The sequence below is a fragment of the Hoplias malabaricus genome, chromosome 9, assembly GCF_029633855.1.
Source record: "Hoplias malabaricus isolate fHopMal1 chromosome 9, fHopMal1.hap1, whole genome shotgun sequence".
Classification (NCBI taxonomy): Eukaryota; Metazoa; Chordata; class Actinopteri; order Characiformes; family Erythrinidae; genus Hoplias; species Hoplias malabaricus.
The window spans coordinates 38,839,203-38,862,086 of NC_089808.1; the positions used below are offsets into that span (position 1 = coordinate 38,839,203).

The window sequence follows — 22,884 nt, forward strand, 5'->3', positions numbered from 1 at the left end:
GGCCCGTCTGTTGTCTGATGAACACTTTATTACCTCCCGCTGAGTTCATCACCGGTCGATTTCTGACCACAGGAAACAACTGGGTGGTGGATCATAGGAGTGTGTGGCGCATTGGTACGAGAATCAGAAACAGCAGTCTCTCGATAGGGATCTGCCACTCAATAACATCTGCCCACTGATTAAGAGCCAGAGGACGACTAACACCCCCTGTTTATCAGAGATGCGCTACAGGCTCTAACCGTCCACCAGCAAAGCAAGAGCCTCCAGCACAGAGGTCAGTGTTTAGTGTTTGTGTTATTACAGGCATCTGTACTTTAAAGTAACACTAGGTAGTGATTTTAAAATTAAAATTACAGTTTCGGAATCATCATGACGCTTCAGTGACTGCTAATAATGAGAACAGGGCCTCTGTCCTTGCTAATCCAGGCTCAGCACTGCAGACATTGCACTATGTAATTTATGGAGGAGGGTAGGACACAATTCCCCTACCCCTTTATTTCAGGACAGTACTGTAAACGTGAATTACGCTCCTCAGCTGTAGTGGGGACCCCAGGAGTGAAAGCCAGTGTTCCTTTAAGAGAAAGTTACACTCTGCAACTGTCAGAGTAAACACACCAAATCTTACCTAGTGTTGCTTTAAAGTAGTTCCAGTTTCTGAGACTTTTACATTAAAGCAGTGTTCTCTGTTGCTTTCTGAGACACTGTTAAATACTAAACCCAGACCAAGCAAAGCTCACACTGTGACAGCTCCGACATGGTTTCAGAATCAAGAGTGTATGTGTGATGTGGGCTTTAGTTTATTTATTTTTATATCAAACACTCAATTTAAGTTTGGGTGTGGAGTGCATTGATTAGCTGTAACACAGCATTTAAATCTCACAGCGTCCTGTGTCACTGATGAAGGACTAGAGGACGAGCGACACACACTGTGCAGCGACAGATGAGCTACTGTCTCTGACTCTACATCTACAAGGTGGACCAACGAGGGAGGAGTGTCTCACAGAGTGGACAGAGAGTGGACACAGGGTTTAAAAACTCCAGCAGCACTGCTGTGTCTGATCCACTCTACACCAGCACAACACACACCTTGAGAATGACCCACAACCCAAATCATAGCAAATGAGCTTTACGTATTCTCAAAGATCTTTACCTCTAATGATTTGATCAGAGGTGGACTTTAAATATTCAGTTATTTTCCAGTGTTTATTAATAATAAAGACAAAACAATACTGCAGTGTCTTGTAGACTACATCTAAGGTCAGTCAGACTGTCCCCAGTAATTCAGTCAGGACGCAGCATCAGAAGAAAGGGGCACACACTGGAAAGGAATGTTCTGTTGCTTTATTAAGCCTGTGTACACACACACACACACACAGAAGTTAGTGGTAGACTTGAGCAGTCTTTCAGCTCACTTCTTCCATTCTCTTTTCACATCATTCGAACAGAAACGAAGGTCACTTTTGCTCAATATTTGTGCGATCACCTTCCGTTTGGCGTCAAGCAAAAGCAGCTACGCACAGTTTCGTCCGGCTCGTCTCAGAGTAAAGTCGAAGGCACTACAACGTGAGCTTGAGGAACACAAACACATCAAGGCAGTAACAGCAAGGAAACACAAGTGGATCGTTTACAGATGAATCACAAATTCTGTCCTAGCTTTTGAGAAAAAAAAAAAAAATACAGAAAATAAAAATCACTGGAATGTCTCAGTTGTTCCAATAACTAATAAAAACAATAAAACACTACGCTTTAATCACGAGTCCACGACGCCTGCCCAGTGCATGGTTTTCAGTTAAAAATCAGAGACAAATTCAGAGGAACAACAAAAACAACCACTTTAAAATGCATAGATGTTCTTAGTCTCAGCTTTCGCTGTCCTTCTTTAAAAGGCCTTTAGAGAAGAGCTCAACACGAGACTGAAATTCAGATATCAACATTAAAACAAAGCCCTATCATTGCACAGACCACCTGCTAATAGCTTAACTGAGGCCTACTGTTATCGATGTTAAAATATCACTGAACTACGGCACTACTCGGGCCGACCGATGCATCATCGGGCCGAAAACATCAGCTGATATTAGCAAGCCCACTCTTTTATAGTTAGTCATAAATATCACCAGCGATACAACTATTCTGGGTCGCGTCGTTTGCGAACTCTCAATAATTTAATACACTTTTAAGTGTTATCTTTAAATAGAGGCCAAAAAAACCATACGTCTGGGTGCCCTCGGGTAAACCCAGTGATTCACGCCTCCCGCTGAACGGGCGAATCACAACTCGACCTCACCGTTAACGCGAGACGAACAAAACCCAACACATTTATAAACGAGAAATAAGTAGTAATTTACAGAAATAACAGAGTATTCTGCACAGCTGCTGTTTGATTTAATGAAACCGTGATCGTTGAGACGTGACTATTACATTAAATCATAACTACGTTTAACTAAAGCGATTGTAGAATTAATAAAATGATTAATCTCAATAATATTTTGAGTTGTTGGAATTTGAGACACGCGCAAAATGCATGTAAATCTCCAAGTGATTCATGAATCTTTTAGCTGAATGCCATCAAATCCCTACAACAGTTTAAAATAAGGCGGTGCTTACTGCAGCAGAGGCGTACCCTCCCCATTAACACCCTTTATTTCTCAGTATCGGCCCGGCGCTGCTCAGAGAGTAATCTCCAGTGGGTGACTGTTCATTTATCGGAACGGTGTTCGCCACAGTCCTCTCTAAATACCGTTTAATTATTTGGATTCATTGGCAATTCCCTTTTATGTATAACACACACATGATATAAACACTGCTAATATTGAAATAAATCAGTTAAAAAGCACTTTCATTGCAGCCACTGCGTTCAGTCTGAAGCACTCTGCGGCAAATTGATTTCAGTTCTGTGGCTTCATAAAACAGTCAGTCTCTCACACACACACACACACACAGAGAGAGAGAGAGAGAGATTCCTATTTAAAAGATTGGCTTATTTCACCACACACTGGTCTTAACACGTTTGGTTTTAAATAGAGACACGGAGACTGCAGACGGCAGTCAAAGCTTTGCATAATATTTTTTTTTTTCTTCATGACACGCGTCATGGGCACAGTCACGAGTTTAAAATACGAAGTGCTCTTTTCACGGCTGGTACAAAAGCAGCGCCCCGACACAGCTCTGCTACTTTAAACGTTATTTTCATATATTTGCTCAGTCTACGTTATTATTTCACCTTGATTTACGTGAGATTAAAAAAACAATAATAATGAACTAAAATCAAGAAACGGCTGATAGTAACAAAAGCATATGATTCGTGGTAAAGTGCTTCATGTAACATTATGAACTAAGTGGGGCTCCACGCAAACGCACAAAGCCAACTCTGCACTCGGACGCTGAACGTCAGGAAACGTTGGCTACGAGAAATATATACGTCTGAAAGACCTACTTCCAACAGACACTGGGAACCGTTAAATACTCATAAATACAGCTCTTCCATCAATGAGACACAAAACAAACAAAAAAAAAACAAAGCATATAAATCTATTCTTAGGAATAACTCTGGTCCAGGGAGCGGGAGCGCACCTGGCACAGCCTTTAGTGAGATGACGACTAGTTTTAGAGTGTTGTGCGTGTTGTTTGTAGCAAGTTAGAGACCTGACTGGGACTGTCCAACAGCCAGGACCCTGTCTGTGTTTCGTCTGATTCTGTGAGGATTGAGGATTGTCTTTGGACGCCTCTGGGGAGCTGAACAGGGTCAGACCGGCATCTGCATCTCCGTGTATTCGTCCTGCCCTTCTCTCATGTCGAAGATGGGCTCTGCGTCCTCTGCGTCAAGCTGCGGAAGAACAACAAAAACAGTGAGGAATGGGTTCCTTAACGTTCTCCGCAGTTAATAAACACTGCCATTTCCATCTGTTCGTTAGAGCTCCCCTCCAGGCACAGGATGATACCGAGCTGGGAGAGTGAAGACAGGCTGCAGCCCAGACGTGTGACGACAATGACCGCTTTTATTCTGCTGCTAACACGTCATTAGAGCTCAACACTAAGAGTTTGCAATTTCCTGATGACAGTGCCACAGTTTAGACAGATGCAGCCTTTCAGGAGCCCTGGTTGGAGGAGGAGAAGAAGAAGAAGAAGAAGAAGGAAAAGAAAGAAGGAGAAGAAGGAGAAAAATAAGAAGCAAAAGGAGAAGGAGAATAAAGAGAAGAAGAGAGAAGGAGGAGAAGGAGAAGAAAAAGGCGAAGATGGAAAAAGAAAAGAAGGGAAAAAAAGAAGGAGAAGGAGAATAAAGAGAAGAAGGAAAAAGAAAAGAAGGGAAAAAAAGAAGGAGAAGGAGAAGGGAGAGAAGGAGGAGGAGAAAAAGGAAAAAGAAAAGAATAAGAAGGAGGAGGAGAAGAAAGAGAAGGAGGAAGAAGAAGGAAAAGGAGAAGGAAAAAGAAAAGAAGAAAGAAGGAGAAGAAGAAGGGAGAGGAGGAGGAGGAGAAGAAGAAGAAAAACCACCTTTTTTTGGGGGGGGGGGGGGGGGGGGGTTCCCATTTTTACAATTTTATTTATTATTTATATTTTTAAGTAAAATCAATCTGTGAAACAATTTATAATGTGTTTTAAACCTAAAGGTTTCAGTGGCCCGCAGAAACACTTACACACTGCATCTCGCGCTGACAGAAGATCCGTGGAAGCAGGAACATCCTGAGGGGGACAGTGAGGATGAGTAAGAAGGGGAAAGCTAACGAGGCCACGGTGGTCATCACAGCCCACAGCACGGCGAGGCACACCATCTGGATCCCGGTGAAAAGGTGCATGCGTAGCGTGCGCACCTGAAACACACAGGGTAGAAAGTTAATGATCTGTGATGGAGAAAGGCCATAGTGCTGTGTGTGGGTGTGTGTGTGTGTTGTACACAACAGCACGTGCACGACTCGGCTGGTAATTGCCAGTTAAATCTAGTGAATGGTTCTAATATTTACTGTGTATGGGAGTGCGATGAAGACTAAACGGTTTCACTTGTCTTCATTAAAGGAGTTTACAGAGACACAAGTGAAGCTCTCTGCTAATGACCACCTTCACCAAATCATAATTAAAACACGCACAACACACTGGACAATCTTATAATAAAGAAACAACATCAGAAAACCTGTGGACGTTTAAACCCTGGTTTAACTAGTGAGAGTAAAGTCAGTGTGGGGAGGTAACAGTGGGCGACTGACCTTGCGCACGTAGGTGTGGTCCGGGTGATATTTAGGAGGCATCAGCAGCAGCATCATGCGCTCAGTCAGCTGGATACCGTTGAGCGACATAACCCCCATGTAGAGGAAAATCCCGAAGAGTACAGCAATGGGGATCTTTCTCAAAACATCTCCGATCACAATGGAGAGACCTGCGGAGCCGGTGGGAACGCACAGACGTGATTCAGTGACTGCGCTCCATCCCTCGGCACACGTACCATAAAGTAACTTACAGGAACAGTGTAAGAAATCCCTATCTAGGTATTCAGTCCACCTTCCTCTAAGGGAAGATGCAGTAGCTTGAGAATCACATTCAATTTTGTGTATTTTTTTGGCCTCACTTTTAAACACAACTGCATAAACATTCATGATATAGCCCTTTAAAAACGTACCGACGAGAACTGCTACGAGAAATCCAGTGACTCTCTGCTCCTTCACCTCCTGGATGCGTGGTTTATCACCGGGAGCGACGGCTTTGCTCATGACCGTGAGGGCGTTGGTGTGGGTCACAGAGCGCACCGTGGCAGCAGCCAACCAGGGGAGACCAAACAGCGCCGATATCCCACCCACAGCCACGATGATCAGCAGGTCCAAATGAAAACCAGAACCCTTCACCAGCATCCTCTCTTTCTTACTCACAATAAGACTGAGAGAGAGAGAGAGAGAGAGAGAGAGACAAAGAGACAGAGAAAAAAAACAGAGAAAGACAAAAAGAAAGAAAAAGAGAGAGACAAAGAGAAAAAGAAACAGAGAGAAAGAATAGAGAGATAAAGAGATTAGAGAAACAAAGAGAAAGACAGAAAGAATAGAGAGAAAGAAAAGAGAAAAAGAAAGAAAAGGAGAGAAAGAATAGAGAGAGAAAAAAAGAGAAAGAGAGCAAGAGAGATATTACAAATTTAGAAGGAACTGCCTGCCATCAAATCCTCACAGAAATACTTCAATATCTATTGTAAAACTGTCCATAGTCAAGTAGAGACTCTCAGTGAAGGGCAGACTTTATAAATGATGAAAGAACAGGTGTCCACAAACTTCTGTCATACAATTCCAAGCGGGGTGTTGTTCTAATAAACCACTCCCTGCCTCTGAACCAGCGACCAATCCCCTAATGAACTGGATCAGACGAGGGGAGGCTGTGGTCCCCCAGGAGGAGGATTAGACCATGCACTAATGTTTAAACAGGCCACAGCACGGTGGAGATGGAGGAATATGATGGAGGCTCACGTGGTGATCTGGGTCTCCATGAAGATGAGGATGAAGACGAGCAGGGCAGGCAGAATGCTGGCAGCCATCATCCAGATGGGGAACTGCCCATCGGACCCCAGAGGGTTGATGACCCAGCCTCGTTTATCTGGGCTGGTCACACTGAAGCCGTCCGGCACGCTAAGCTTCTGCGGAGGGAAAAGAGGAACACTTGGCTCAGTGTAAATAAAGGGCCAGTCACTCACTGTGTCAGTGAGCAAAGCCTGTTACACACTGAGCAATAAGAGAGGTCTGCGCTAAATGCTGCAGCTGAAATCTCAGGATGATTCTCTCACAGACTTAAAATCATGTGAGAGTCAGTCTTTACTGTAAAAGGTTTCCACAAATAAACCCATAAAGCCTTGTATTCTTGGCCAATAAAAATGAGACTGCCACTTTTGTTCCATGGGCTTAGTTGCACAATGTTTCTGCCTCAGATAACAAGGCTCAAAATACAAAAAGAAAAAAAACAGAGCGCTTAAACCTCATGTCGAATGTGTCCAACAGGTAAAGAGCTGAGAGACATTCCTATTGGACATCGCAGCAGGTATTTGTCGCAGTCACACAGCTCGAGGGACCTGGAGGTTGTGGGTTCCAGTCCCGCTCCGGGTGACTGTCTGTGAGGAGTGTGGTGTGTTCTGTGTCTGCGTGGGTTTCCTCCGGGTGACTGTTTGTGAGGAGTGTGGTGTGTTCTCCCTGTGTCAGCGTGGGTTTCCTCCGGGTGCTCCGGTTTCCTCCCACAGTCCAAAAACACACGTTGGTAGATGGATTGGCAACTCAAAAGTGTCTGTAGGTGCGAGTGTCTGTGTTGCCCTGTGAAGGACTGGCGCCCCCTCCAGGGTGTATTACCGCCTTGCGCCCAATGATTATCATGTAGGCTCTTGACCCACCGCGACCCTGAACTGGACAAGGGTTACAGATAATAAATGAATGAATATATAAGGTGTATCCATATTATATAAATTATATATTTATATATTAAAGTGTACCGGTATAAATGGCCCACCCTGTAGTTTGCCCTACTCTAAATAACACCTGCTCACTTGGGTGTGTTCAAGCAAGACCTGAGCTCAACACCATGGTCCACCTAATAAAAGTAGAAAATAAATTTATAAATAAAGCTTCAGACAAAACGAGAAGGAACGTGTGGCACTCCTCAACTGTTCTTCCTTCTCTCTCACTGGCCAAAGATGAAGCAGACATCATTAAGGACAGATGTGTTCTTTAAATGCTCACCTGCGAGAAGGTGTCTTTTATGCTGTAGTCCACCAAGACCATGATGAAGATAGCGATAGGAACTCCAAAATCTCCAATCACCCTGCGGAGCTGAGACAGGGAATAGATGTGTTTCATTTTATTGTTGACTTTCTTGCATTTGAAACAATGAGTGAATTAATAATAAACAAATAAAAGGTACACTGTAACTAACAGCGTAAATAACTGAAGAATATCTATCCAAATAATAGTGTGTAATGTGTGTATAGTTCTGAGGTCTAGAGACGTCGTTTGTAATACGCTATTCTACTTAGAGAAACTGTGCACTTTGACCAAACAGAGACATGTCTACAGCGAAAGAGAAAACTCACACTGCCCGGAAAAAAGGCACTGTTCTTGAACTTGCGCAGGTAGAAGGCAATAAAGAAGGTTCCTGACATGAGCACCAGGGACAGCAGGGCCGTGTTGGGCTGGTTCAGAACGGATGCGTCGGCCGGCACACTGTTGTTGCCAAGTAACTGGGGTGTAGTGTCATTTCCTGCCCCACCGTTGCAGGGTCTAAGAGGGTGGTCCTTGAAGATCTGTGTGAGAAATGAAGGCAGTGTGAACACGAGAGAGATTGCAGACCACAGCTACTATTTTCTATGTTTGATATCACCGTGTACGAGGTCTACCTTGCCGAGCTTTGAAAAGGTCTCGTAGATGAAGATGAGGGAGATGAGGAAAGAGAAGATCTCCTGGGTGAAGCGGGAGACGAAGCGGACCAGGAAGCTTCCCTCAAAAGCCACCATCAGCACCACGATAAGGACCAGCCAAAACCCGATCCACACCCGGCCCGTGAGGTACTCCATCTTGTAGGAGGTGCAGAACTACCACAAAGAGTTTGTACGTTTAAAACCCACTGAAGGTTGTTTCAAAAAACATTGACGCTCAACACCTGCTAAACAAGCCAGATTAGGATATCTCCACACCATGCCACACAGAACCACCTCTGCTCTTCTGCAAAATCAGGCCATCAGTTTGTATACAAGCTTTAAACTACACTCTATTTAAATACCTGAGTACAAAAAAAGAAAGGATATTCTTGTGAAGTGTTTTCCTGTTTTTAATCTATGAAATAAAAGTGACTTAACATATAACCAACTGTGTACATAAATTCAGTGCATGTTTATTCATCTTATAAAACCAAACAGGAAAAGCAGGTGTAGTATTAAATATCTTATTCAATTTAATTCTTGCTGCAAGTGAATGTTTTATTGACTTCTTTGCTGCTTGGCAATAAAAACGAGCCTGAAGTATAGTTAAACCTGACACCAGCTTCAGCTTGTTTCTACAGGTGAAGTGGCTATGACTCCAGAGGTGGAGGATGAAGAGATAGAGGCCGTGTTGTCTCACTAGAAGCCCCAAGCACAGGTCATTTGAATGCAGTAAAAGTGACCCCCCCAAGAAATATTTGAAACTCAAAATAGATCGAGTTTCCCAGAATTGTCTTTTTTATACTTTAGGAAACGTAAACTCTTGAAAGCATTCGTGTGAAGGTTTCTCTCCCATCAGTGACACTCACAGAGAAGAACGCTTCTTCAAACACCAGTAGAGGCCCAGAGAAGCCAACCACGAGGAGTGGCTGGGCTCCCAGCAAACAGAACACGATCCCCTGCATTGAAGTGGCGATGATGAGCTCAGAGACGCCAATCAATCCCCCAGTCTTCTCACCTGTAAAAAGGAAGCGTTACACTACACGGCCAAAAGTTTGTGCTCATACAAATGTGTTTTAAAATCATGGGCATTGCTCTCTCTTCACCAGTGACAGAAAGAATTTTACTGAATCAAGATGGGGCTAATATTTTACCATTAGCTCTGAATCACAAAAGCCACTTAATCTCGGCTCAAAGGTACTGGACTGAGCCCCATCACTCCAGAGAACCTAGGTCCAGTGCTCCACAACGCTGGAAGGCTTTACACCTCCCTATCTTGCCCTTTGGCATGTTGTCATTAAGCTTATATGCAGCTGCTTCAGAACGTCCGTTCTCTTGGTCAATGCTCATCTAAGGATTACACAAGCCTTTGAACATCTCTGTCCATTATGAACACTGGATTCACTAACAGAGCTGTATATTCGTATAAAAGTCAACATAAAGCAGCTATTGCTTGAATAAACAATAAAATAATAATAAAACTGACCCAAAAGTCCTCCAAAGGTGATGGCGGGTGAAAGGGCAGCGAAGTAAATGAAGATAACCGCAGCCATGCACTGAGGGTTGAGGGCATCCTTGAAGTCACTGAGGTATTTGGGGTAGCGGTTCCGTGCGTCCCGGATAGCCCCACCAAACAAGCGGCCCGTCCTCTGGAGGGGATCGTCTCGAGGTTTGAATGGGGGCAGAAGAGCTGGACAGACATTATTAAAAATAATAATAATGATGAAGAAAAGCCTGTAAGATCATTATTAAAAATAAACAAATGACCGTTCTTTGTTTAATACCTTCATCCTCGGGGCTCTTGGGCTCTTTGGCCTGGAGTTTGACCTCTTGTTCATGCCTCTTGCGCAGCATCTCTCGCTGGAAACGAGCCACTGAGTGCAGCAGCTCGTCTCCACCCACTTCAGAGGGAGGAAGCACAATGCTGCAATCCAAAAAGCTGTTGATGGCCGTCAGCAGATCCTGCCTTTCGTCTGCCAGATACGCCGCCTCGTGAAAGTGCTGAGAGACGTGAGGACACCGGGTTAGGTTAGAAACTAATTATATAAATCCTACTTCACTGGAACTAAAGTACACAGCCTTACGGAAGTGGTTACCTTATCTGACATAAGAGTGGATATGGAGCGGCCGATCTGGTGGTAGTCCATGTTGGCGATGGGTGGACCCAACAGGACGAAGAGGAAGCGCACTGGTATCGGCACCTCCAGAACCGACTCCAACAGAACGGCCTCCTGCAGCCGCACAAAGGCCATGGACGGCTGGTCCAGGAAGTCCACGCTGCCTGCGGACATCAGATCATCACCATCAGCTTACTTACTGTTTACTTACTTTTAATGAGGACTTTTATTAATCCTGTATTCATCATATTCACCACCTGTCCTCATAACTGTGTTTTATTGTTGTGAAGCTGTGCTCCATTTACAAATATACTTAATTCTACTATTAATAATAAAGCACAGCAGCACTCAGACTTGACTTGAGGCCTGAATTTTAAAGCATCAATAAACGCAGACAATCAAGCTCCTAAATGTATGCAGCGTGGTCATCTGACAGGTTCATATTCAATACAATAGAGCAGTTAAATATATGCATTTATTATCCATACAAGTCCCCTGTGTGGTTTTACTCTGATGCATGAATATTTCTCATTGCAAAAATGCAGTGCTCATCCTTAGTCTGTTTTAAAGGGAGTTCCCACTGACCCACAAGCACAACAGTGGCCTCTGCGTTTTCCGGGATCTTCTCCAGAAGTTTTAGCTCATGCTTGGATTTGGATTTGTGCATTCCCATCACTGCATTGTCTTTCTGCAGAAACACAGAGGAGTGGTTATACACAGATTCAGAAGCACTCACAGGCAGTGTGTAACCGAAGTGAACCGTCTGCAGTACCTCTGTTTTCTCAATGTCGATGCGAGTGGTTGAGTCGGAGTCGGTGGCTCCTGCTATGAGCGGGTCAGTGGCACAGGGCTCCGGAGGAGCGATGTGGTTGTTGCTGTTGTGATGGACCATCATAGAGGCCAGGCTTGCTGCCGAGATGTTTCTGTGGAAAGAGCTGTGCTCCTTCCCATCACTCGGGTGACTGAGGGGAGAGACCAGAGCAGAGTTCAGTGGCTGTGTAAATGCATCTCTTGCTGAACTGTATACAATACACCGTGTAAAACCAATAATAGCTTATTTTAAACGCTCTTTAGACATCACTAATGATAACGTGCTGACCTGTGTTTGAGCAGTAGTGCTCTGAGCACATTGGCTCGGTCTTCTACTCTGATCTGGTCAGAGATGATCATCTGTTCCACCACCTGATGAGCAATGCCAGGCAGAGTCCTCTGGTCCAGGTCCAACAGCACAGCACCTGCTCACAAAGTAAAACTAGCATCAGTTCCCACCATCCGATCCAACACGGTTGTAGCACAGCATGTTTAATAAACGCTTAACACATCCTCAACAGGGGCGTAAAGTCTCTGACCTCACAACTCAGCCATAGGTTTAATAAATCACGAGGTCTTATTATTTTGGTACAATTCAGAACAGTTTTAATACAATCAACCCACACCTGTCTGAAGAGGCTTTTCAGACAGTCACATGGTAACCATTAAAGGAGGCTCAGCTGGCTAAACACCTCAACTCACCGTGAGAGATGGTCCTGCGGAGCTCCAGCAGACTGCGGAACGACAGAGACGCTACGTGAGGCTTCCCCCAGCGATCAGTCTCTTCCTCCACATCCTCCTCAAATTTGATCCAACGAGCAGTCTCTCTCCACTGCATCTCCTGGTTCTTATCCATCACCAGCTCATTCAGCTCCACAAACACCTGAGAATCAACACAAACACACGCTTAAATCGTACTGACACCATCGCTGTCTGTTAAGAAATGTGTGACTATGTACCACCGTACATACCTTGGTTTCTAGACTGGGATTTGAGATATCAGAGAGCGCTCAAAACACTGAAATATTTTGCTAAAATTGCAATTTCATGACTCAAAATCTATTTCCACAAAACAAACAATAGCTGACCTTCTGCATACCCATGCACACAGAAAACTTTCACAGCGAGTCCAAGTCAATTCTGCGCCGCAAAAGGTGTTAGCCAAACTCTCAGTTAACACAACAGACACCTCATAAAGCAAAGTGTTAGACGGGAGGTACGTGTTGAACATGACATGACTCTTCAGCCAAATGAGCGGATTTCAATATTAGCACAAGGCTAAAAGGGACTTCCACGACTTCCACTGCCACTACTGTTTGGACGGTTTGAGAACCTGTGTTGTCTTTCATCTCACTGGAATTTGCTGCATTGGTTAGTGTTCAGATGCTTTGTGTTTTTTTATAAAGAACTTTCTCACAGATTCCTGAAGAAAAATAAAAAATGGGGCAGCCATGGCCTAGAGGTTAAGGAACTGGGCGTGTAACAGGAAGGTTGTGGGTTCAATGGTCATAGTCAGTTCATGACTGAAGTGCCCTTGAGCAAAGTACCTAACCCCCAACTGCTCTCCAGGCGTTGTGGCTAGGGCTGCCCTTCGCTCCTGGCATGTGTGCACTGCCCCCTAGTGTTCACTGTGTGTGTAAATGTGTGTTTCACTGCATGGACTGGGTTAAATGCGGAGAACAAAGGCAGCAAAACAAGAACCGACTCTTCTGTCTTGAGTGACATAGTGCTGAAACCCTACACACCTGTCACTGCCCAGTAGCACAAAAATTTAACCCTTTTGCGGTAGTGAACACATCCGAGAAACTCAAACTAAACCCACACACGAAGTGTTGGGCAACCAGCCCAGGGCCCAGAAAGCTGTTGGGTGTTAGATGACTTGCTCAAGAGTACTTCAGCTGTGGATGGTGAGGGACGATAAAGAGCTGTTGCTTAAGTCCCCTTCCGCATTTTTCTTCCTGGTTGAGGTGATTGAAGCGGTGACCTTTTATTCCTGAGTCCACTTCTCCAGTTATAAATCTCTGCTAAATTCTGACCAGAACACATACTTTATTAACAACGATTACGTAGAAGACGTTAATATTTCCACTGAAAGAGTAGTTCAGGCCAGCCCTAGGAGCCACAGTATTAGACACACAACAAATACATGCTGAGCATCTCCTTGACACACACACTTAAGTCATGGCGTGAGGTTAGAAGCAAACTGGTAAAAGTGAACACACACACACACACACACACAAGCCTAAACAAACAGTCCGTCTCCCAAACCACAAAGCCGTGCTCCAAGCAGCAGTACCTTGAGCTGCCGGGCCATTCGCACCCTGCTGTAGTCCGCAGCCCGAGGCCAACGTCTCCGCTGTTAAAAACACGGCAGCCTGAGAAAGGCATCTAAACCCAACAGTGGCCTTTATTTACTAACTGACAATCAGGAAAACACAGCCTGAGTTTCAGCTCTGGAAATCAAATGAAAAGCACTAAAGCATATTCAGAGAATTCAAAAACATATTTATCAGAAAGTCATTGTAGATATATTTCTTTAAATAAATTGAACCATGTTTATAGGCTTTTTTTGTTAATTATAAAACATTTACACAATGTAAATGGCCAGTGGCTTTTTTTAAATGATGTTAAATAAGAGAGAAAACCACTTTTTTTCTGACCACAATAAAAAGATGCAAATTTCCTACAACACTTTAAACACCATTTAACATCATCCAATGAAATAGAGAAGTGCTACCTCTATCCCCTCTATAAAACGTCATATCCAGGAAGGTGTAAGTAAAAGCACACGTTTTTAAACCCTGGCCCTGGAGTATTTCTGTGCTCCCTCGTCTCCAGCACATTTGATTTAACAAATCAACTAATCATTAAAAGTAAAGATCCCATCATGAATAAGAAAGAAACGCAGGGCCGTGTTGACAATGGAGAGAGAGAGAGAGAGAGAGAGAGAGAGAGAGAGTAATGTCCAGAAGGGTCTCACCTCGTGGGGCGTTCGGTCCAGTTTGCGGCTGCGTCCGCTCGGCTCTTTGTGGTCCTTACTGATGTGAACCACCTGACCTTTACTGCTCTTTCTGACCAGGTGACGTCGCACGCCGGGGACATCTTCAAAGCGGTGACCTGAGATCAACAGACGGATTAGAGATTTAAATCAGGCCTGAAATTTTGATCCAAACCATACCCTCCTCAGAGAGGTTCTGTCCAATCCACACCACCGTAACCCACACCAAGGCAACACACCCCTGCCCAAATCAGTCTGAAACTGACATGTACGTACAGACCGATGGACGGACAGAGGAAGGTAGGTAGGGTACACGTACGAGAAGAGGATATATTAGTGTACAGTTGAATTCACAGCCATGTAAATTAGAGCTAAGACCATGCAAATAAAACGACTAAATACATACCATAGGTTAAGTATTTATAACTTAGTCAGAAATGAGAGATAGACCAGATACAGCATCCTCTAGGAGTTCCTGCGACAGCTCTTCCTCGACTGAGCAGCTGAGCTCAGGCCTCTAATCTCTAACCACTGACGTTTGAACATACTTCATTCTGTCAAAGTCCACTATTGTTCACACAGATTTTGAGGTCTTGTGTACAAGCTCCCTCTCTCTTGTCTTATTGTACACACACAAACAAAAGGAAAGTACAAGTGTGTGTATGGTTGTTGTGGGCAGTTCTTGACGCTTACAAAATGCCCACATTCTTGAATCCCAGCCACAGATGTCAGATAGAAAACGTGTGACTGCACATCAAAACAACCCTCTATAAAAATGTAAGAAATAGGACTAGTGGCAACAAATGAAACAGCATTGGCGCTACAGACAGAAACAAAAGGTCCAGTATTTGAGAGAAAAAGCTCCACACTGGAGGTGGTGTCAGTGGAAGACACACATCAAAAGGTAGACATTAATTAAGAGGTTATTTTCATAAACGTAGACTTTACGTGCATAAAAACAATCAGGAAAAGCAGACAGCGTTGGGATTCAACAAACCTACTGAAGACTATCCTGGATATTCCAGTGCACCTGAACCCCCCCCCCCCTACACACACCACCCCAAACCCCCACCCCATACACCCCCCCCCCACACACACACACCCTACACCCCCCCCCTTTGGGAGATGGATTTAAGGCATTTAAAGACAAATGAAGGCTTTTTTCTTTTTTAAATAAATGACAGCAGTGGACACACTGCTGAAGAACCTACTCTTGATGCCGTCCAGGTCGACGGTGGGCAGCATCTGTGCTTCACTCTCGTCCGTGGGGACGTGCTGGTATCTCGAGAGCTCGGTTCCCGTCAGATCTCCAGTGCGGCGACGCTCCTGCAAGTCGTAGCTGCGGCCCGTCTTAAAGCCCGTCTCAGGAGAACCCAGAGGAAACACACTCGGGACAGAAGACCTCCTGCCGTTCGCCCGCACAACCACGGATTCCCCTTCACTACAGAGGACAAAGTGAGCGTGACAAACGTGAGTGTGCTGAACTGCTCAACTAAGGACATTTCAAATCTTGCTTTTCAGTTCAGTACGTAAATAAACACCTTCAAAAGGTGGTATATAAAGAGGAGGTTATAGGCCACTTATGGGGCGCCAATTACTTAAAAATGCCAGTAAAATCATTCCATGATTAATATGTGTACAACATCACGCACTCTGGACTGAAGTCCATTGGACAAAATTCACAGATCAACATTACCACAAACAGACCTACAAAACTTGTATTTAGAAGACAGTGCTTTGTTTGTGTTCACTGACTCAGTTGTGGTGGCGTCCTCTGGAGTGTCGCTGCCGGTGACGACGGCAGACTCGGGGACGATGGAGAGCTGTCGTGATGGAGAGCCCAGTTCACTCTGAACCACAATGGAGCTGCTGGATTCTTCATCACACACAAAGAACTGTGGATCAAGACACAGAGCAGAAGAGACACAAACAGTCAGGACTGCCTTGTACACGATGGGGATGTGGAATCATTTTCCCCAGACGTGATGGAAAACATGGATGGATTAAACAGATCTGTACAAACAATAAGAAAAATAGTGTATCAGTGCTAGAGAGGGGAGAAGGAAAAAAATAAAAAAAAGAACTGAGCACTAAATGAACTCCACCAAAACGTGCTTTATTTTTAAAGATATTCACAACAGCTTTAAGGCAAACGTATGACTTAAAACGAACCAAATGGACCCAAACATTTGACTGTTGGCTGCAAGTAAGAAATTAATAACTTAGAAAGCTCACCCATTCCGTGCGAGTTGAGGCTGACAACTGGAGCCAAATTTGGCCAAAACAGACGGATTAAAGCGCCCCATTTTGCAGTGTATATGATTTCATTAATGGAAAATGGTAAACAGAGAATGAAAGACGTGTGGGTTTGGGTTGGGGCAGGTGAACACTTGAGCCAGTGAGAATGAGAGGGCGTGTGTTTCAGTGTGGTTTTAAAATCACAATAAAACTGAAGCACAAGAACAACGTGAGGACAAAGCATTGGTGAAGTTTTCTGAGACTAAATACCTTTATATTGTCAATAACGTCAGACAGGAGCATACGAAACGGTTCGGATGATTGCGTGTGCGGACGTGAACATGGAAACACTAACAATGACTTGACTGAGTGGCGAAAAGTGGCTCGTGTGGTGATTGACAGGTATTTTATGAAACCAGGTCTGTAAAAACAATAACATTCTTAGATGTATTTCTCGATGTCTTCCCGCCCACACCTCCTCCCCACTCTTCTCCGACTGTGTACAGACCTGCACTGTGTCCGTGTGGGCGTCTGTATCGGTGTCAGGTGTTGGAGTGGTGGCATTGCCCTCTCCATCCTGTTGACTGCAGGACTCCTCCTCTCCATCCTCCTCCTCCTCGTCCTCCTCGATGGTGGGCGCTGTGCCCCCGGTGCTGCTAGTGGAGCCCCTCCTGCGACTCGAGGATTTCCTTTTGCGCCCGCTCTTCTTCCTCCGGCCCTCAGAGGGCAGGTGTTTGGAGAGGGGGTGGTGGGTGTGCAGTGAAGAGTGGCGGTGGTCTGAGAACAGCACAAACAACAAACGATCTTATGAATACAGTCTTGCACACAATAAGAGCCCGTCATCAATTTCCTACATCCTCAAAGTTTCCTGCTATAAACCGATGACTTATACCAAGGCGTATTCCAGACGGTGTTTTACAAGTCTAACCTTGTCAGACAATGTTTCAGTTTATCTCTCAGAAGTGTGTGTTAGACACTGTTGACCACTGCGGTCTTATGAACACACGCTGCTAATATTAGCACGTAGCACTATAAACCGTCCAGGAATCCATTCATTTTATTCCAACCATAACATTTGTAATTAATTTATTAATGTGTTATTTGGCTCCTGACAGGGGCAGCTGTTCCCATCAAAAGGTGACCATGAGTTTGATCCTCAGCCATTTAATGTGTGATCCAGTCGAATACAATTGTCCCTGCTGGTCTCTGGGTGGGGGCAGGACGACTGTGTACCCCTCCCGGCTGGTTGAGCCTTTCCATAACCGTTAGGAGCAGTACAAAAAATAGGCTCCACATCTCAGAGGAAGCATGTGATAAGCCTTTGCCCTCAGAATTTGGAAGTGTAATTGGAAGACTACAGCCACCACCCAGGGACCCAGAGCCCATTCACCTTCCAAAAACTCTGCAGGCTTTGCACACAGCCATATTTTCATTCTGGCACAGTGGGGCTCGCCCAGTTATTTCCAGCCTGTGGTATGTACCACAGCATCAAAAGAATTTCGAGCGCTACTGTTCTTACACTCGAAGTCCTCCTCGTTGAAGACGCGGTGCTGCTCGGCAGGAACCCGAGGCGCTGGAGAGAGGATCTGCTGGAAGCGCTGGACTCCCAGAGTTTTATTCAGATCCAGATCGTCATCGTCGTCGTCATCATCATCGCGCCGCTGAGGGGGGAGGTTCACAGCAGCTGGCTGAAGAGGAAAAAATATATATATATATTAATGGAAAGATAAAATACATGAATAATAAGTAACACACACACCCAGCCATAACATTACAACCTCCTCCTTATTTCACTGTCTATTCTCTCAGCTCCAATGACCACACATGAGCACTCTGTAGTTCTACAATCCCAGACTGTCCCAGACCAGTGATCAGGACATCCACAGAGCAGGTGGCACTGATGTGGAGGTGGTGTGTGTAAATCACTGCTGGACTGAGAACAGGCCACCGACCAAAAATATCCAGACAACAGCATCCACTGGAAAGAAAGGGTGCAGAGTGTAACTGCCGACCTACAAAGTGCTCCTGTGCGGTCGGCGGAGCCGAGGGAACGGACAGTGCGTGTAGAAACAAGGTGGTAGTAATGTTATGGCTGATCAGTGAATATTGCAAACAGATCTTTCTATAAAAGGAGCTTATACAAATTAAAAAGGGACACAGACAAAGACAGGAAACCTGTTGACTGTGTGTTAGCTGGCTGTAATATCTATTAAGAAAGAAATGGCGGCGTTAAAGTGCAAAACACAGTAACTGAAGTCCAGTGTTGTGTGGACAGACTGATTAAAGTCCGCAGTAGCCAGAAACTGAGACTAGAGGGAGACAAACATTCATACACAAAGAATGAGTTTTACCACAACCTTCTTCACCAACAATGTTTCCTTTGTAGTTTCCCAACTTCACTGAACGTTAAACATAGAGCTAGTGGTCTCCCCTACATGAGACAGACCAATCAGACGGCTCCGAACACCCATGTGTTGTGACAGCTCGTATGTCTGGGCCTTCACCTCTAGAAAACCTTCACAGCTTCAGATGCCGTTGCAATATAGACCTCTTTTTCAGCCCTACTCCACTGTGCAGACAGAACTTCACTCAAAACGGCCCGAGAAGAGTGACCTCAGTCCACACCTCCCCTCAGATCACACTCTCCCCTCCCCTGCCCTCCAGAGCGTGTTCCCTTAAGGACTGACTAAGGCCCAGGTGAGGGTGCCTCGTATAATGCAGCATTTCTGGACAGGAGGCCCTCTCTCCGGCTGTGGCACATGCTCAGTGTGGAGCAGCGGCGCCCTCCAACCCGCCCTGCGCACAGCGGGGCTGGAGAAAGAGTGACTCAGCACACCTACTGTGCAGCAGAGCACCGCAGGAGCACCATCATCACAGACACAGCCCTGAAACCTCAGTCACGACACTTTCTGGAGGAGAAAAAACAACACAGCTGATCGGCGCTGGAAACATCTCAACACGAAGCACTGGACTGTGCACTGAATGGAAATCAGTAACTGTTACAACCGTTAATAAAGTCCACACAAACTCTCAGATATAAAAGTGGCCTAGAAAGGGACACAGTGGTCTGACATGGACCATCAACAGTACTTTGTATATCATCATTTGAACACAGCACTGTGTGAATATTTCGTGATGATTGAACCAATAGAAATGCTCCAAAAATGGGTCGGAACAATTTTTTAACATTGACTTCCACTGAATTTCAATAAATTAATACAATCTCCTGAAAAAGACGTCCCGCTTGAAATCAAGTAACTGATGAGCCTTGAGGTGGAACCTGTGCCAAGTCTGGAACTATAGCTATCACTACATCTACTGTAAACATGTCAACCTGCCTTCTACAGCGGTGCTGCAACCCAACGGTCACAAGAGCCAGATATTCTGGTTTAAGTGACGAAACAAGCATCCTTCTAATGACAGGAAGCTACGTCGCTAACGTTACTGAAGGTAAACCTCACATCTGTATTACATCAGTTAGAGTTTTTGTTTGCCTCAATGGGGGCGATCCCTGGGTGATCATCTTGTTGTTTTCGTAACATTGAGTCCATATTTGAGCCCAAATATGCAGCAGACATTTTTTTATTGACTGATATTTTTAGTTTTGGTAATCAATATACTTGGCTTTAACTTGATGGAGCAGAGCTCTGTTTCTGTGATGACATCTTTCACTACTGTTTTTTTTTTTTTTTTTAAAGGCTAAGCAGCAGCGATATGAAAGTGTCAAACAAATAAATACAGTGGAGTTTGAGTTCCTAACTTGTGTTTATTGACAGTCAGAAAACATGTTATTTCTTACTAATTCAAGGAATAAAGTTTAAAAGACCGTTGCCCCCCCCCCACCCCCCCCCCCCCCCCCCCAACGGTGTTGGGAAACTCTAATAGGCGTCTTGCCTGTGACGTAGATGGTGGACAACAACTCTAGAAGCTGCACTTAATTTAATGCAAAATGACGAAAAGGTGTGTTGTTTTTGGCTGCAATCATTCAATGTACAGTGGGACATCTGTGAACAAATGGCCCAAAGATCCCAAAATATCCAGAAAATGGACTTAAAGTGGAATTTGTCCACTTTAAACGGGCACTTTGGAAAGGACCATCCGCTCACTCCGTTTTCTGTAGCTCATTTCACTGGCGCTTTTCCAACAATATGGGCATGTAAGGACACCAACGAAAGGTGTTCAAGAGCCTCTGTAACATGGAGGTAAACAGGGTAAGGACACTCACTTTGCCTGTTTTAGTTGGTGTTAGTTAACGTTAGCTTGACTCGCTAAACTCGGTGGCTCAGATTATACTCGGCTACGTAGCTGCATTACGGAGGTTTATAGTGTCGGATGAATTCGAGTTCGACTTCGATCACATTTACAAGAATAACGGTGCCTCTAAATTTGAGTTTAGCTTATTGCTAGGCTATTGTCATGAATAATGTTGGTTATTTAGCTAGATACTGTCATAACAGTCAGTCATAACGGTGTTTTACCGCGGCGTTGTTCAGCTGTTGTCCACCAGTGACGTCACGGTTGCGTTCAAGAATTTCCGTGATATTTTCATTTGAATTCATACTTCTATAAGTCAGTAACTACAATAATGTGAAATATTCATGGAGGTCCATTAAGTGGTGCTTAGCCTTTAAAGGCAAGAATCTGCAACTATCAGCCCTGGAGTAAACGGTGAGACCTTGCAGCTGCATATCAAACTAATACCCTCAACTAGAGCTATGAAGTATTTAAGTTAACTTGCACTTTTGTCCACTCCAACAGTGGATACACACAAAGAAATGAAAAGTGACTCGCAAGTCAAATACAGAGGTCGATGTACTTTTATATTTTGCATTGTGGAAGCATGAACATTAGGGCTGAAAGAGGAAACATTGTTGTATCAAAAACCCAGTTTGAAAGAGTGTCCTTTTCCAAACGGGTTCAACAGCCAAATACCAATCGGCTGTCACACTGTGACAACAACGAGCAGTGACACCAACAACATTCAAATGAGAAAGAAAAAAGCCGTTAGATATTTCAGCCAAATCATTCAGACCTGAACTGTCAGAGCCACTACCTGATGTAGTTTACCTAGTTTTAAACATGGTGAAATACAGGATTCTACACTGTTGCCAAACAAACCTTTTTTTTAAAAAAAGGTACCACTGACACCTCAGACTGAATCTTACATGACACACATGGAGTCTGAGATTCAGTGGAAAGACACTGTGTAGGTGGAAGTGTTTACCGAAAAAGTCACAGGGAAACTACAGCTTGAAACACCCAAGGAGGCGGAGGCCTACGTGAACCTGCTGGGTTTAACCAAAGCTACGTGCCTCGGGAGAGGCCTCTGACAGAGGATGTGATTAACACAACAGAATAAACCACATCTCCACACCTTAGGCTTTAATCTAACACTTATCTTCACCTCAGCCACTGACATCATCACTATCTCCAATGACACACAAGGTCTTCCTGCCAATGACGGCTCAGACAAACAGCGATAGACGCATCTGATACGCAGACGTTAGTACAATCTGAATGTATTTACCCATCTTTAAAGAACAAGCACGGCGTATCTGTTCTCTTTACATGGCACACAGTCTCCCCAATTTCCAAATCAGCTTCATCATCGACGTCTGACTGAAACACAGCCCGTGTAACCTGCTGGAAAAACAAACTCGGTCTAGGTTGGCTTTCCAAACAGTGACTCTTCTCATTGCTGGGTCCTGAGATGTTTTCCAAAGGTGGTTCACAGTGCCCCACTGCACAAAGCTCACAGATTGGGTTACTTTTTCCCACAGAAACTGTGTCGTTTCGGCAGGGTTCTGGACACTATTTTAATATTGAGCACAATAGCCCGGGCTAATAGCCCAGATCTGGCCGAATCAGGCGATCACATTACAGGAGTCACAACAGGCCTCGGTGAATACGCACTGCTGGCCTTTCACTTCGCAGCGTTAATCACGGCCATAGACCTTCGCAGCAATCCTGCGAAATCAATGTGCTAGGAATGACTTTTATAAACGAGATTGCATTAGTCAGAAGGCCACCCACTAAAAGTCGATGCCGATCGTCACAGGCTGTTTCTGCTGATATTGGCCACGTATGACAAACGAGTGACTCGTTAGCTGAGGGAAGCCTGCCTTCATCCCAGAACAGACAGGAACTGTATGTGAATGACAACACGAGACGGACGTGTTAAGGAGCTACAGGACTTTGGGAATGTATTAGGAACATTTCAGAGACAGATACTGATATCTCTGTTAAAAAAAAAGGACAAAAGAAAGTGATAAACAGGCATGGCCTTTACGATCACTGCTTCTGTTGTTTTGAGTTTTGTAACATTTTGTCTGTTTTTAAAGATATGTTTTATCAGCACA

At 44.6% G+C, this 22,884-nt stretch overlaps 1 protein-coding gene across 2 annotated transcripts in view; it reads right to left on the bottom strand.

The window, feature by feature from the left end:
• Positions 1-1,316: 1,316 nt before the first annotated feature.
• Positions 1,317-22,884, bottom strand: part of slc4a2a (solute carrier family 4 member 2a) — a 33,599-nt gene continuing 12,031 nt past the window's right edge. For both annotated transcript variants that reach the window (XM_066681852.1, XM_066681853.1), the window contains exons 3-23: positions 18,045-18,213; positions 17,034-17,302; positions 16,043-16,182; positions 15,499-15,728; positions 14,270-14,406; positions 11,992-12,172; positions 11,579-11,714; positions 11,252-11,441; positions 11,065-11,167; positions 10,459-10,643; positions 10,147-10,363; positions 9,849-10,052; positions 9,232-9,380; positions 8,342-8,536; positions 8,039-8,248; positions 7,689-7,778; positions 6,435-6,601; positions 5,606-5,859; positions 5,196-5,365; positions 4,632-4,805; positions 1,317-3,823 (exon numbers count right to left, since the gene is read on the bottom strand). In XM_066681852.1, coding sequence (XP_066537949.1) covers positions 3,743-3,823; positions 4,632-4,805; positions 5,196-5,365; positions 5,606-5,859; positions 6,435-6,601; positions 7,689-7,778; positions 8,039-8,248; positions 8,342-8,536; positions 9,232-9,380; positions 9,849-10,052; positions 10,147-10,363; positions 10,459-10,643; positions 11,065-11,167; positions 11,252-11,441; positions 11,579-11,714; positions 11,992-12,172; positions 14,270-14,406; positions 15,499-15,728; positions 16,043-16,182; positions 17,034-17,302; positions 18,045-18,213 — 3,651 coding nt within the window. In that variant the 3' untranslated portion in view covers positions 1,317-3,742. The remainder of the gene's footprint in view (positions 3,824-4,631; positions 4,806-5,195; positions 5,366-5,605; positions 5,860-6,434; positions 6,602-7,688; positions 7,779-8,038; positions 8,249-8,341; positions 8,537-9,231; positions 9,381-9,848; positions 10,053-10,146; positions 10,364-10,458; positions 10,644-11,064; positions 11,168-11,251; positions 11,442-11,578; positions 11,715-11,991; positions 12,173-14,269; positions 14,407-15,498; positions 15,729-16,042; positions 16,183-17,033; positions 17,303-18,044; positions 18,214-22,884) is intronic.